This window comes from Giraffa tippelskirchi, chromosome X (genome assembly GCF_054371585.1).
Source record: "Giraffa tippelskirchi isolate mGirTip1 chromosome X, T2T-mGirTip1v1.2.pri, whole genome shotgun sequence".
Lineage (NCBI taxonomy): Eukaryota > Metazoa > Chordata > Mammalia > Artiodactyla > Giraffidae > Giraffa > Giraffa tippelskirchi.
Window position 1 is genome coordinate 35,158,749 of NC_137289.1, and position 16,958 is coordinate 35,175,706.

Here is a 16,958-nt window from a genome sequence, read left to right on the forward strand (position 1 = left end):
AACATGACAGCAAGTGGGATAGGAGGGGGCACAGCCCTGAGAATAGCAATAACAACTCCTGACAAGGGCTGAGGGAAGAATAAGGTGCACCTTAGCAGTAACCCTCACAGCACTGGGCATTTTGAAGTGTTGGAATGGTGTGGTCTCATTCTGTTTTTCTCCCCTGAAAAAAGGTTTTGTAGCATATTGCTAAAATTCCCAGACAGACAGTACCGAAGAGTGGGGAGGTATGTGGGGGAAAGCAATAAAGAATGTGAATCCTTAAATTGGAAAGGCCAAATCCCAAATAATCTTATAACCACTATTAAATTGATAACATATATATATGCAGATCAGAAAGGTCATCCAAGTTAGAGGTAACAGTTTATTTACTGGAATATTCATTTCCAAAAAATTTCCACAAAAATGTTAAGAAATTTGTCATTTGGAGCCTATTGCCATGAGATTTTAACTTAAAACTGGAAATACTAAAAGAGACTCAATACAGTACAAGGAAATTCATCAGATTCCTTAAGGAACTAACTATAAACAACTCAAACTTTTTAAAAGCTTTTATTTTATTGAAGTGTAGCTGATTTACAATGCTGTGTTAATTTGTGCCGTATAGCACAGTGATTCAGTTGTAAATATAATACATATTCTTTTTCATACTCTTTTCCATTATAGTTTATCACAGGATATTGAATATAGTTCCCTATGCTCTACAACTCAAATGTTTTATGTGTAGATTATAAGCACCAAAGTAAATTCAAATCTGGTTGCCCCCTGATATGTATAAGCCAACTTTTAGATTTAAAAATGTAAATAGATAAATAGATTCCCTGATCAAAGACCCACAGCATCACTTACCCAGTTCTGAGTTTATTATACTCTTCTCTGTGTTTCTAGCATTTTCAGGGGGTAACTGCGATGTACTTTGTGAACTTGACATCTACTTTGGTACATTTTAAGACAACCTATACCTCTACCTCTCTCTTTGCTCTTCCACTTCACAAAATATACCGAGCTTCTGAAATATTTGTGTTAATTATTTAAAATATACCAGGGAACATTTTAAACATTGTTCAAAGTGACAGATCACCCTTAATTGCTTTTAAGTTTGGTATCTTTCTTTGGTAAAAGAAAGTTTACATAGCTTTAATGATACAGGCCTAGAGTTTACTTATAAGTCACTTGAACAACAATTCAGAGACGGCCTCTGCATTACCTATTCATTAAATCACATTAATATCAATTCACTCTTCATGGCTCAGGCTAGCAAAATTATATACATAAGAAGACATCAGCTTTATAGAAGCCAAATTATTTCTCTCAATGAAAACAGATTCAATCCTAAAAAATAAAAAGGTTGCTTACCATATGTTCACCACTAAGATCTTGTACCACTTTGATCTGATCAAAATCGTAAGGTCCTTTGAAGCCATGTGCTGCTTTGAATTTAACTGGTCTTGTGTATGGCATTCCTTCATCATCACTTGATGAAGGATCCTCTTGATCAGTATGAAAAACTGAATAGAAAAGCAATAGAAAGCATCACTAGCTAATGTAGATATTGCTACAATCATATTTGCATATCTACTGCTTACCAAGAAGATTCATTAATTGGACAAGCAAAATCTGTCTACTACTAAATAGCATATTGATTTAGCAGCATGGAGTCTCGTAGTACCAGACTGCTTGGGTCCAAATTCAGCTCTGTCATTTATTATCTATGTGACTATGGGCAAGGTATTTGACCTTTCTGTGCCTCAGTTTTCCTATCTATAAAATGGGATAATAATGGTATCCCCACTGTACTCAGTCATGGGGGTTTCCCTGGTGGCTCAGTGGTAAAGAACCCGCCTGCAATGCAGGAGACATGGGTTCAATCCCTGGGTAGGGAAGATCCCCTGGAGAAGCAAATGGCAACACACTGCAGTATACTTGCCTGGGAAAACCCATGGACAGAGAAGCCTGGTGGGCTACAATCCACAGAGTCACAAAGAGTCAGATATGACTTAGTGACTAAACAACAACAATAATGGTACTTACTTCACAGACTTTTTAAGAGGATTAAATGAGCTAATACAGGTGAAAGTGCTGAGAACAGTGTTTGGCACAGAATAAATACTATATAAGTGCTTATTAAATAAAATAAACGAATAGTTATAACAAGGGCATAGGAAGTTAAGGTGCAGAAATTCAGAAAATCTACCTCATTTTGAGAATATTTATAAACACTAGTCTTACAAAACTAATTTACAACTGATTATTGAACAATCAACTCTTCCAAGTTGCCACAGTCACAAAATATGTACAAATTCATGTTTAAGATAAATAAATTAATTTTTCTTTCCACTCATAAAATTGATAGTGAGAGTAACATGATTTATTGAAATGCTAAGATAAAAGCTATAAAGATTTATTACTTTCAATAAAACAGAATGTTTCTTATAAACTACAGGCTAAACTTAAAAATGACTACAAATCAATTAAATATTCAGTTGAAGGGTTCTATTTCCCTTACCTTCGTCTCTAACACTTTTAACTTTATTTACAGCACGTTCACCATATTCCTCAGCAAGGTGCTTCGCTCTCTTTACTGATTTTCCTAGGAACTTCTTTAGTTGAGTCCTTACCAAAAATGTCAAAAAAAACACAAACACCAACCCAGATTACTTCTTATTAACTCAACTAACTTTAAAAGTTCAATAATTCACAGATAATCTCATGAACTGTGACTGGTAAAGTGTATCATTTTGAAATAACTCCTTTTTTATATAAATAGTAGGTGTTTAACTCCCAAAATTCCTTGTTCTATGGAATAAATATACTCAAATCAATATGGCTACAAAGGAAATATAGGCAGTTCTCCCCAATGACAGTATCATATCCTCTACAGCATTATAATGTCACTAGAGGAAAACATAGGTAGAAAACTCTTTGGCATATATTGCAGCACTATCTATTTGGATTTAACTCCTAGAGTAATGAAAATAAAAACAACAAAAAAAACGGGATCTAATTAAACTTAAAAGCTTTCACACAGCAAAGGAAATCATAAACAAAACAAAAGACAACCCACAGAATGGGAGAAAATATTTGCAAATGAAGTGACCAACAAGGGACTAATCTCTAAAATATAAAAAACAGCTCCTGCCAGCTGAATATCAAAAAAAAAAAACCCCAAAACCAAAAAAACCCCAAAACCAAACAATTCGATTAAAAATGAGCAGAAGATCTAAACAGACATTTCTCCAAAGAAGACATATAGATGGCAAAAAGCAGACGGAAAGATGCTCAACATCACTCATTATTAGAGAAATGCAAATCAAAACTACAATGAGGCATCACCTCACACCAGCCAGAATGGTCATCATCAGCAAGTCTACAAACAATAAATGCTGGAGAGGGTGCGGCGAAAAGGGAACTCTCCCACATGTTGGTAGGAATTCAAATTGGTAAAACCACTATGGAGAACAGTATGGAGATTCCTTAAAAAAAGAACTACCATATGGTCCAGCAATCCCACTCCTCTGGGCATATATCTGGAGAAAAGCACACTTGGAAAAGATACATGCACCCCCAATGTACATTACTCACAATAGCCAAGACATGGAAGTAACCTAAATGTCCATCAACAAAGGAATGAATAAAGAAGATGAGGTACATATATATAATGGAATATTACTCAGCCATAAAAAAGAATGAAATGATGAGATTTGTAGCAATATGGATGGACCTAGAGGTTATCATACATAAGTGAAGTAAGTCAGACAAACACAAATATCATATGTTATCACTTACATGTGGAATCTAAAAAAAAGATACAAAAAATGATATGTGGAATCTAAAAAAATAATACAAATGAACTTATTTACAAAACAGAAAGATACTCACGGACTTCAAAAACAAACTTAAGTTTACCAAAGGGGAAAGGTGGAGGGGGGAGATAAATTAGGAGTTTGGGATTGACATATACATACTACTATATATAAAATAGATAATCAACAAGGATCTACTGTATAGCATAGGAAACCCTATTCAATATTCTCTAATAACTTATATGGGAAAAGAATCTGAAAAAGAATGGATATATGCACATGCATACCTGAATCACTTTGTTGTACACCTGTAAAGTTAACATGATATTGTAAATCAACTATCCTCCAATATAAAATAAAAATTAAATAAAAGTTATTATAAAATAGTGGCTATATTTCCCATGCTGTACAATATATCCTTGTAGCTTACTTTATACATAGCAGTGTGTATCTCTTAATCCCCTACCCCTATCTTGTCTCTCCCTTCTTCCCTCTCCCCACTGGTAACCACTAGTTTATATCTGTGATACAGAGATTAAATACATATAGAGATTAAAAACAGATAAACCATTTTTAAAGTCACAATAAGGTCTCTGCTATCTATAACTGAAGTTATATTTTTCTGGTTAACTATAGGTTTACTACTACTATAAGCAAGAAAGCAGATATTTTAACCATTTTGTGTGAGACCATCTCTAAAATACATAATTTGTGCCTTCTTCAATGGCACTTAATGCTCAATAAGTTTCTTTAATAAATAGGGTCAGCTACTATCTTTACTATTCTTTAATACACCAAGGCTTCTCAAATGATTGCAAGTGGGCCATAATAATGGTTCCCCTCTCAGTCTTCAAGGCAACAGGGTAGGGCCCAGAGAAGCCAGAACCCTTGGTCAGTCTCTTCTGGCCATCAGCTGCCTCATCAGCTTACACCAGGATTCAGTGCAAATAATACCACGCTCTGAACATCATGGTGTGAGAAGAAGTTGAAAGCACTGCCATGTGGAATGGCTGAGCAATATATGAGTCCTTTTTATCATTTTCCTGATTCCTCTCTTGCAATCAAGAGTATTCTCTGACATTCTTATGTGATAACTTATATCTGTCATGGTTTGATGCTTCTATTTTGCTCTGAGATCAAACATCAGATGACCAGACTTTTAAAAATTATGTAAGAAGTAAGTATAAAGGTTTTCAATAAACCTGAGGAGCTTTTCTTTTAAAAAAAAAATAACGAGCTTTACTGCATGAAGCACTATCTTTCCTAGATGTCTATACATCTCCTGAATAATTCCAATTATATGGTCCTTAATAGTTGCCACTGCTAGACAGCCAAGGTCCAGATGGCTGAGGTGTTATCATATACCTCCACTGTGGACATACCTTTTCTAAAAAAATCTCAATGCTTTCTTTGCTATACTTTCCACATGAGGAAAAGATCAGACTTGAGTGGAGAACTTGCTTTGGCCTTAGACTAAATTACTGCCAATTAAAGGACTTCCAGATGTACAAGCTAGATTAAGAAAAGGCAAAGGAACCAGAGATCAAATTGCCAAGATCCACTGGATCATAGAAAAAGTAAGGGAATTCCAGAAAAACATCTATTTCTGATTCATTGACAACACTAAAGCATTTGACTGTGTATCACAACAAATTGTGGAAAATTCTTAAAAGAGATGGGAATACCAAACCACCTTACTTGTCTCCTGAGAAACCTACATGCACATCAAACGCAACAGTTAGAACTGGACATGGAACAATGGACAGTTCAAAATTGGGAAATGGGGAGGTCAAGGCTGTATATTATCACCCTGTTTATTTAACTTGCATGCACAGTACATCATGAAAAATGCCTGCCAGGCTGGATGAATCACAAGCTGAAATTAAAACTGCGAGGAGAAATATCAATAATCTCAGATATGCAGATGACACCACCCTGATGGCAGAAAGCAAAAAAAGAACTCAAGAGCCTCTTGATGAAAGTGAAAGAGGAGAGTGAAAAAGCTGGCTTAAAACTCAACATTCAAAAAACGAAAATCATGGCATCCAGTCCCATCACTTCATGACAAATAGATGGGGAAACAATGGAAACAATGACAGACTATTTTCTTGGGCTCCAAAAATCACTGCAGATGGTGACTGCAGCCATGAAATTAAAAGACGCTTGCTCCTTGGAAGAAAAGCTGTGACAAACCTAGACAGCGTATTCAAAAGCAGAGACATCACTTTGCCAACAAAGGTCCATATAGTCACAGCTATGGTTTTTCCAGTAGTCATGTATGGATGTGAGACTTGGACCATAAAGAAGGCTGAGTGCCAAAGAATTGGTGCTTTCCAACTGTGGTGCTGGAGAAGACTCTTGAGAGTCCCTTGGACAGAAAGGAGCTCAAACCAGTCAATCCTAAAGGAAATCAGTCCTTAATATTTATTGGAAGGACTGATGCTGAAGCTGAAGCTCCAATACTTTAGCCACCACTCATTTGAAAAGACCCTGATGCTGGGAATGATTGAGGGCAGGAGAGGAAGGGCGTGACAGAGGATGAGATGGTTGGATGGCATCATCGTCTCAATGGACATGAATTTGAGCAAACTCTGGGAGGTGGTGAAGGACAGGGAAGCCTGGCACATTGCAGTCCATGGGGTCTCAAAGAGTCAGACACAACTGAGTGACAGAACAACAAGGGACTTGTGTATAATCAAGGAAATCCTACATGTCTACCACTGTGCTAGATTTTTACACAGGAAAAAGGAATGGTATGATCAAAATCCTTTTGCAACATATTGTTGCTCAGTCACTCAGTCACGTCTGACTCTTTGTGGCCTCACGGACTGCAGCATGCCAGGCTTCCCTGTCCTTCACCATCTCCTGGAGCCTGCTTAATCTCATGTCCATTGATTAGGTGATGCCATCCAACCATCTCATCCTTTGTCATCCCCTTCTCCTGTCTCAATCTTTCTAAGCATCAGGGTCTTTTCAAATGAGTCAGTTCTTCACATCAGGTGGCCAAAGTACTGCAGCTTCAGCATTAGTCCTTTCAATGAATATTCAGGATTAATTTCCTTTACAATTGACTGGTTTGATCTCCTTGCAGTCCAAAGGTCTCTTAAGAATTTTCTTCAACATCACAGTTCAAAAGCATCAGTTCTTATGGTCTAGTTGTTTAACATGTATTTATTTTATTTTTTAAATCAGAAAACAATTTAAGATAATTTAAATAGCAAATGTATGGTATATAGACTATAGCTGTCATTGAAATTGAGAACAGGAAAATCTTTATACTATGAACCGGAGTGGTCAGGAAGTCTCATGTAGTTGGGTTTAGACAGACAAATAGGATTTGGAGAGATGATGTGAAATGGAAAAAGCAACTTCAAGAACAATCATGTTCTTCTACCAACACTTCAGGTACCTATCTATCATGAGAAAAATAATACAAGCATGAAGCAAAATGTATTGATCATTTACTGTATGTCAGATGGTATAAAAATGACCAAGACAGCCTCAAGGAACTCATAATCCATTGCCTGAGGGCAGGGGGTGGTGGTGGTAGATGGACAAACAAACTGGCCAGAGCATAGATTTAAAATAGTATGATAGCCATGACCCACCTCCCAGAATATTGGAAATAAAAGCACAAATAAACAAATGGGACCTACTTAAAATTAAAAGCTTTTGCACAACAAAGGAAACTATAAGCAAGGTGAAAAGACAGCCTTCAGAGTGGGAGAAAATAATAGCAAACAAAGCAACAGACAAACAATCTCAAAAATATACAAGCAACTCCTGCAGCTCAATTCCAGAGAAATAAATGACCCAATCAAAAAATGGGCCAAAGAACTAAACAGACATTTCTCCAAAGAAGACATACAGATGGCTAACAAACACATGAAAAGATGCTCAACATCACTCATTATTAGAGAAATGCAAATCAAAACCACAATGAGGTACCATTTCATGCCAGTCAGAATGGCTGCTATCCAAAAGTCTACAAGCAATAAATGCTGGAGAGGGTGTGGAGAAAAGGGAACCCTCTTACACTGTTGGTGGGAATGCAAACTAGGACAGCCACTATGGAGAACAGTGGGGAGATTCCTTAAAAAACTGGGAATAGAACTGCCATACGACCCAGCAATCCCACTGCTGGGCATACACACTGAGGAAACCAGAATTGAAAGAGACATGTGTACCCCAATGTTCATCGCAGCACTGTTTACAATAGCCAGGACATGGAAGCAATCTAGATGTCCATCAACAGATGAATGGATAAGGAAGCTGTGGTACATATACACAATGGAATATTACTCAGCCATTAAAAAGAACACACTTAAATCAGTTCTATTGAGATGGATGAAACTGGAGCCCATTATACAGAGTGAAGTAAGCCAGAAAGAAAAACACGATAACCCTATATGCAACACAGAATAAGAGACACAGATGCATAGAACAGTCTTATGGACTCTGAGGGAGAAGGTGAGGGTGGGACATTCTGGGACAATAGCATTGAAACATGTATATTATCATATGTGAAACAGAACACCATTCCAGGTTCGATGCATGAGACAAATGCTCAGGGCTGGGGCAATGGGATGACCCAGAGGGATCGGATGGGGAGGGAGGTGGGAGGGGGGTTCAGGATGGGGAACACATGTAAACCCATGGCTGATTCATGTCAATGTATGGCAACAACCACTACAATATTGTAAAGTAATTAGCCCCCAACTAAAACAAATAAATTTATTAAAAAAAATAAATAAAAGTTATCCAAAAAAAATAAATAAAATAGTATGATAGTTCTCATATATAAAATACACACACACACACATAGTAATAAAAGCCTGAAATGAAGAAATTGGATGTAACTCACGTTTTCTGTTTTAACCGTCCACCATCAGTATCTGTTTGTTGAGATTGTAACTTCTCTTCATCATCTGACTGTGCTGCATCATTACTACAAGAAGAAGCCATTTCTCAAAACTTCTCAAAAATCTCTATGTATACTTACTATACAATTAACTAATTAGGGTTAAGAAAAAAATGTTTACATGCTTTATGTAAGTTTAATTAATTAATTAATTTATTTTTATATTTTCCCACATTTATTTTGGACATTAGGGTGGTAATACATAAGTTACCTTTGAATAAAACATTGTCCTGGTTTACCACAGATTATACACAGGTTATATAATCCCAGAATTTAGACATTTGTTCAAGTAAGAATTTCCTCCATCCCACCAACACTATTACAGATTTATTCAAGTGTTAGAAATATTCCAGAAAAAATATAAGCCAATTTAGCACCTAGTAAGAACATGTGGAAAACTATTTGAATTTTCATTCCTCATCCTGAAACAAGAAAATATAAGGAACGCTCAAGAACAAAGCAGGACATTTTCTCTGTTATTTTGAATTCTGTTTCTGGCTAAATATTATTTTTAAATTCCTACTCTTGAAAACTTATAAAACATTGCCAGAGAAAAGGTTATAATAACAATCTTAAGATAAAATATTCATTATACTTCCTTTGTACTGTTTTGTACTGGTCTCTTGATTTTTGAAATATTGCTGCTGCTGCTAAGTCGCTTCAGTCGTGTCCAACTCTATGCAACCCCATAGATGGCAGCCCACCAGGCTTCCCTGTCCCTGGGATTCTCCAGGCAAGAACACTGGAGTGGGTTGCCATTTCCTTCTCCAAGTAAGTTTAATTTAAATGACCCTGAGAATTAAAAGACTTGAAAGATGGTACAATGCATAAAGCATAAACAAATGCAATTCAGGAATTTATGAAAAAACTAACACAAAACAGGCATTGTGCTGGGTAAAACATGCTACACAGAAATGACAAATTAACTTGTAAATATCTTCCTCCTTACTTATCAGGCACATCATGTGAAAGCTTTGGTTTCACAGAAATTATTTCTTGGGTCTATATATTTCTCACAGTAAAGTCAATCATCTCACTCTAAAGATACTGTCTGACCTAAAAAGACAATACAATTATTTATAAAATTTCTGATCCTTAAAGCAAGGTTTCAGAAGACTGGGTATTTATCCTACATGGCTTTTTAGCCTCTTACATTTTAATATTGTCTCTAGAATAATATAAATCATTGTAAAAGAAGACAAACCAAATACTATGATATTTAAGATATATCATGGCATCTGGTCCCATCATTTCATGGCAAATAGATGGTGAAACAGTGGAAACAGTGGCTGACTTTATTTTTGGGGGCTCCAAAATCACTGCAGATGGTGACTGCAGCCATGAAATTAAAAGACACTTACTCCTTGGAAGGAAAGTTATGACCGACCTAGACAGCATATTAAAAAGCAGAGACATTACTTTGCCAACAAAGGTCCATCTAGTCAAGGCTATGGTTTTTCCAGTGGTCATGTATGGATGTGAGAGTTGGACTGTAAAGAAAGCTGAGCACTGAAGAATTGATGTTTTTGAACTGTGGTGTTGGAGAAGACTCTTGAGAGTCCCTTGGACTACAAGGAGATCCAACCAGTCAATCCTAAAGGAGATCAGTCCTGGGTGTTCATTGGAAGGACTGATGTTGAAGCTGAAATCGCAATACTTTGGCCACCTGATGCAAAGAGCTGACTCATTTGAAAAGACCCTGATGCTGGGAAAGACTGAAGGTGGGAAGAGAAGGGGATGACAGAGGATGAGATGGTTGGATGGCATCACTGACTCAATGGACATGGGTTTGGGTAAACTCCGGGAGTTGGTGATGGACAGGGAGGCCTGGTGTGCTGTGGTCCATGGGGTCACAAAGAGTCGGACACAACTGAGCAACTGAACTGAACTGAACTAAGATATATATATTTCCCCCCAAGTAACTGCACAGTTATAAGAGAGAACAAAGTTAAATGAAGAAAATGTGACACATAGAGGAATATTATTCACCCATAAAAAGGAAGGAAATCCAGCCATTTGTGACAATATGGATAGATCTTGGGAACATTAAACTAAATGAAATAAATCAGACAGAAAAAGACAAATACTTTATGATATCACTTAAATGTGGAATCTTAAAAAAAAAAGAACTTGTTTTAAAAAAGAAAGGACAAAGTTTAAGAATACATACATTAACTGACTCTATTTTAATTCTAACTTTAAAAAAAGAACACTGAATGAAACCAAATTAGGGACTTTCACAGTTCATAAACAGAACTCTTCATCACTTTGAATGAAATACTACAAATGATGAATAATAACATTAGGCCATACCTTACATATTCCTTAGTCCTTCTCATGATGTGTAGAGTGAGAGGATTAATACCCGTTGGCAGTTTCTCTTCTGCAAGACTCAAAGGTATTTCTTCTCCAGTATCTAGGTTCTTAATCATTACACTGGCTAAAATTTCCTGAAGTAAAAAATAACACCAAGAGTATCTATAATTTAATTATCTTTTTGAGTCCACAAAATCCTAAAGAATTTAAGCTAAGAACTTTCTAGATACATTCAGTACTGTGTGCAGTAATTTTGTAAACATTTTTAGTGAGATAAAATTCCCACACCACAAAATGTACTCATTTAATGTATAATTCAACGGTTTTTAGTACACTCACAGAGTTGTGCAACTACCACCATTATCTAAGTTTAGAACATTTCTGTCTTCCCCAAGAGAAATCCTATATCCATTAGCTGTCATACCTTATTCCCTTTTCCTCCCAGTTCCTGGCAACCACTAATTTACTTTTTTTCTCTATGTAATTGCCTATCCTGGGCATTTCATACAAATTATATTATATAGTACATAGTCTTTTGTGATTGGCTTCTTTCACTTAGCATCATGCTTTCAAGGTTCATTCTTATTATGGCATGTATTTTAACTGCCAAAAAATAGTCCATATGGATGGATATACTACATTTTATTTATCTATTCATCAGACATTTGTATTGTTTCCACACTTTAGCTAGTTATGAACACCTATGTACATTTTTTGTGTGGACATATGTTTTCATTTCACTTTGCTGTATACACAGGAGTGGTATTGCTGGGTCATGGTAACTTAATGTTTAATATTTTGAGGAACTACAAAACTGTTTTCCAAAGTACAATATTTTTTTTTAAATGTGTTGTTTAAAAGAAACAAAAACTAAGATTTTGCTTCAAAGCTTCATTCTGAATAAATTAGCCAACAGATATATGCTAAATTTTAAGTTAAGAATCAAGCATTGAGCTTGTATATATTGTACATCATCTAACATGTACAAAGACACATGTCTATAATATTAAGTTCCTTTTAAGCCCACTTCCTATAAAACAGGCCTTGGCTTTCAATACATTTATTCTACCATATAATTGTGTGAAAGGGCAAGTTTAAGTCAGTTAAAATTCTAGCACATTAAAAAAACAAAAACTAAGACAAACTTCAATTTTCATTTTTTCTTTTACAATATGATTTTTTGCCTAATAGCAATAAACTTACTTTTTTTGATCATAGTAAAATATATATATAATACAAAATTTATCATTATAACCACTTTTAATTATATAGTTCAGTGGCATCAACTACATTTACATTGCCATGCAACCACCATCACCATTCATCTCTGACATTTTTTCATCTTCTCACTATGACCTTTATATCTTATATTTTCAAGAACAAACAAAAAAAATTTAATTATACCTCATCAGTAAGCTCTCTCCCAGAGTTGGATCTAGGTCTCTGAGGGCCCATCACTTCACCTGCTATTGTCTGCCCATCAGGTGCTTTTCCATTTTCCTGAAATTATAATTTTATGAACAGAAAGTAGACTGAGTCAGTTTTTATAAATATTCAATTATTCATTACCACACACAGTTCTAAAGAATTCCATAATACCGATAATGGAGCCTACTGAAAATTTAAATGGAACATTCCATTTCAGTCTTTTATTATTCCCATCATGCTAAAAAACATTAGGTACCAAAAGTGTTGCTGCTCATAAAATAATGTCTGAGTAGTCTTGAAAGCAAATAAATGTTCTATTTGAACTTGGTCCAAAATCAGGTCTCTGCTAGTAAAATTTGCCATTAATCAGGAGTATACACATGGATGTCTTAAGGACAGGGGTTGGCAAACTTTTTCCTGTACAGCCAGATAGTAAAGATTTTAAGCTTTTTGCTTCACATATAGTATCTGTTGCATATTCTTTTTTAAAAAACAAAACAAAACAAAACAACAATGCTTTAAAAATACAAAGACCATTTTTAGCTTGAGGACCCTATAAAATCAGGCCACTACTGACCTCTGCTCTAAGGCTATGAAAAGACCATTCATTGTGCCTTTTTGTGTGTATGTGTGTTTTGAATTTTATTCCAAGTCCAGTGGCCACAGAATCCTTGATTTTTTAAAAAAAGTTAAACATTTTTATTTTATATTGAAGTATAGTTGATTAACAATGTTGTGTCAGTTTCAGGTGTATAGTAAAGTGATTCAGTTATACATATACATGTAGCTCTTCTTTTTCAATTCTTTTCTCATTTAGGTTATTACAGAATATTAAGCAGAGTTCCCTTTGCTATACAGTAGGTCCTTGTTGACTACCTATTTTAAATATAGCAGTGTGTATATGTCAATTCCAAACTCTCAATCTACCTCACCTACTCTTCCCCCTCACCCCTGGTAATCATAAGTTCAATTCTCTAAGTCTGTTTCTGTTCTGTAAATAAGTTCATTTGTACAACTTTTTAAGATTCTGCATGTAAGCAATATCATATGATATTTGTCTTTCTCTATCTGACTTACTTCACTTAGTATGATAATATCTCCCAGTCTGCTAACCTGCCCCATCAACCACATAAGTAACCCTTGAATCCCAGAATTTGGCAGAGGTAGAAATTCATGTTATCAAGTTCTTTCTATATTGCCTCATATATGGATGCATAGTCTACTGTATTAAGGTTTTTTTTTTCATGATTAGGAAAAGGAAATTATAAAAAATAAAAGTTCCCAATTTGACCACTATGTGTACGTGTGTGTGTTAAGTCATTTCAGTTGTGTATGACTCTTTGCGACCCTACACTCCCTTGTCAATGGGATTCTCCAGACAAGAATACTGGAGTAGGTTGCCATACCCTCCTCCAAGAGATCTTTCCGACCTAGGGATTGAAGCCTCATCCCTTATGTCTCCTGCATTGGCAGGCAGGTTCTTCACTACTAGCGCCGCCTGGGAAGTCCTTTGACCATTATAGGTCAGGTAAATGAAGACGGTAGTTGGTATTTTTAATAAATACTACATATGGCAGCATCTGTCACTTTTTGAACACACATACCAGATACCTGGCATACTTTAGCTCATTTCAATCTTGCAAGAAACCTTCAAGGAAGGTTTTCCCCTCATTTTATCAATGAGCCATTTCAGACTCAGATGTTAAATAGGTTGCTAGAATCAGTCAGCTACTTAGTAGCAGAGCTGGACAAGGGATGTGGTAGCCAGGTTTTGGAGACAAGGAAATATTTGGCCTGGAGAAGAAAGGTTCAACAATCAACAAACCAGCTAGTTGCAGAAAGTTGAGAAAGTCTATATCAAATGTAACACATATTCACCAACCTGGGCAGTAACTATTTTATCTCCACTGGTAGCACTTGCCAAATCAAGAGAAGGCTGAGAATCTTTGACTGTACTCTCTGAAGCCATGTTCGTAGTTAGGAGAGTATCAGATGTAATATTCTCTTTGGGAACTGCAATAATAATAATATAACAATAACACAACAACCAATACTTATATGACCTTATTCATAGCTTTAAAGTGCTTAAACCTTTATCTGATTCTTAGAACAATCCTATGAGAAAAGTGGTTTCATTACTCTCTTTTTATATATGGGGAAACCAGGGTTCAAATAAGTTATTTAAATTCCTCAAGGCTATACACCTTATACATGAAGAGATCTGGGGCTTGAATTCAAATCTTAAGTCTCCAAATCCTAAGTTCTTTTCACTGTGCCACTCTGGCTCTCCAATGGTAACAGATTTGAAAGTCTGCTGAAATGTTTAATTACAATAATGTAACAATACCAATGGAAACATTTTGGCTTTCTGTTACTAAAACACATTTTATAACCTGGTCATCAATGTAGTTAAATACAGCATAAACTGAAAAAAAAAAGTTTCAACTCCCCAAAAGATAGTTATTTCTCAATTAATACTTACCATCTAGATCAGGTGTCTTAAGAGCCTCAAATTCCAATTCACTCTTCTTTTTTCTTGGTGGTGGAGCAGGTCGAGATGGAGGTGGGGGCCTAGGAGGTGGGAAGTTAGCTGGAGGGGGTGGGCGTGCTGGAATAGGCTTCTTTGTACTAGCTACTATATCAGGTTCTGGAGTAAGCTGTCTTGGCGGTTTGGCAGGTGCAACTTCTTCCACTACAGCAAAATCTTTCGTAGATAAGGAGTGTGATGATGCAGATTCTAGAACATCACTTTCTTTGACTTCTACTTCTTCCTTGTTCAACACTTCTGTTACAGTTGCAGGCACATTAAGCTGTGTAGTTGAACTTATTTCAGTTAACTTTGTGGTTTCATCTATTGGCTTCTCACATGTGTCATCAGAAGCAAAACATTGTTTTGATTCTAATTCAGTTTCTTCAGATACATCCTGACTCTCTGCCTTTTGGGAATCTTCCTGCAGTACTTGATCTATGGCTAACAGTCCAGGTATATTGCTAAGATCTGTTCCAGCTGTGACAGAACTGGCAGTAGCCTGATCAGACTGTCCTTTTCCTTTGGAATCCAAAGAATCATCTTCAATCTGTAGTACTTTCTGACTCTCCTCAATAATACTTTCAATAATCTGATGAAAGGTTAAAAAGCAGTTTAAAAAACAGTGAAGTGACTTTCAAGAACATAATATTAGCTAATCATTTATATTGTACTTACTATGTGCCAGGCAATGTTCTTAACACTTTATGTGTTTTAATCTTTACAACAACCTTATAAGACAGCACTCTTACTATCATCAATATACAAATGAGGGAACTAAGTCACAGAGATTTATTCAAAGTTACAAAGATAGTAAGTGATGAAACTGGTATAAATGTAGGGAGCTTGGTTCCAGAAACTGTACTCTTAATCGTTATAACAAGGCATCTGTGTTAGTCTGTGTAATCACAAAAGTTCAATCAATCCTCTAAAAAAATTTTAAACCTAAATTTACATTCAGATGCTTCATGTCATAGTTTATTTACATATTTATGCCAAGTTAGTTGCAGTAATAGCCTGCTGGTTTGAGTCTAATTAACAAAACTACGAGAATCAAAACCACCTTGTACAAGAATTCAAGCTGTTGAGCTCTGAACTCAGGCCTGAACATGAAAAGCTAGCAGATCCAGGGAGATTCAAGTTCTTAAACAGGCTACATCTATCCCCTCGTGCTGCCAAGAGATGTCAGGAGCATCAAGAGTTCAAATACCCAGCTCATCTTGCCTTTTTCCCCTTTTATGTCTTATTTATAGTTGAAAAATACAGGCAGGCTTTCTGTTATTTCTACTAACGTTTAGGAAAAAAATACATTTTCTACCCAGTCCTGTCATCATTAACACATTAAATCTCCCAGCCCACTCACTTATCTTTCTACCACAGAGCCATAGATAACTTCTGCTTTCTCAATTCTTTGGCTCCAGAAAATTAACAGAATGTCTCATTAAACTATCCTGATGTGATTTACTACAAATTTGTGCCAAGTTGAACTGGATAGATATTATGCCATTCAATAATATTCATCCCTGATTTTGCACCATATTCTATATATGGTTTTTTGTCAATCTTCAAATTTTTATCCTAGATCTACCTCACTTTCACCAGGGAAATACTAACTAGACTCCACCTAATTTGTGAATTAGGTAGTTACTGAGCACTGAGTCCTTTAGCAGTAACAGAAGCCAGATTATAGTAGGTTCAAGAAGGAATAAGAGGTGAAGGGCATCTTGGGTGGTCTAGTGGTTGGGAGTCTGCCTGCCAATGCAGGGGACGCAGGGTTCAGTCCCTGGCCTGGGAGGATCCCATATGCCGTGGAGCAGGTGGGCTTATACAGTGTACTACAACTACTGAGCTCATATGCCACAGCCACTGAAGTCCATGTGCCCTAGAAGTTGTGCTACACAACAAGAGAAGCAACTGCAATGCGTGTGTAATGAAGAGTAGTTCCCGCTCGCAACAACTAGAG

The 16,958-nt window shown here is 36.1% G+C and overlaps 1 protein-coding gene across 4 annotated transcripts in view; it reads right to left on the reverse strand.

The window, feature by feature from the left end:
• Nucleotides 1-16,958, reverse strand: part of WDR44 (WD repeat domain 44) — a 98,267-nt gene that overhangs the window by 33,839 nt on the left and 47,470 nt on the right. For all 4 annotated transcript variants that reach the window (XM_081564425.1, XM_081564424.1, XM_081564423.1 and 1 more), the window contains 7 exons: nt 14,951-15,587; nt 14,351-14,481; nt 12,445-12,540; nt 11,038-11,174; nt 8,668-8,751; nt 2,507-2,613; nt 1,357-1,508 (listed from right to left, as the gene is read on the reverse strand). In XM_081564425.1, coding sequence (XP_081420551.1) covers nt 1,357-1,508; nt 2,507-2,613; nt 8,668-8,751; nt 11,038-11,174; nt 12,445-12,540; nt 14,351-14,481; nt 14,951-15,587 — 1,344 coding nt within the window. The remainder of the gene's footprint in view (nt 1-1,356; nt 1,509-2,506; nt 2,614-8,667; nt 8,752-11,037; nt 11,175-12,444; nt 12,541-14,350; nt 14,482-14,950; nt 15,588-16,958) is intronic.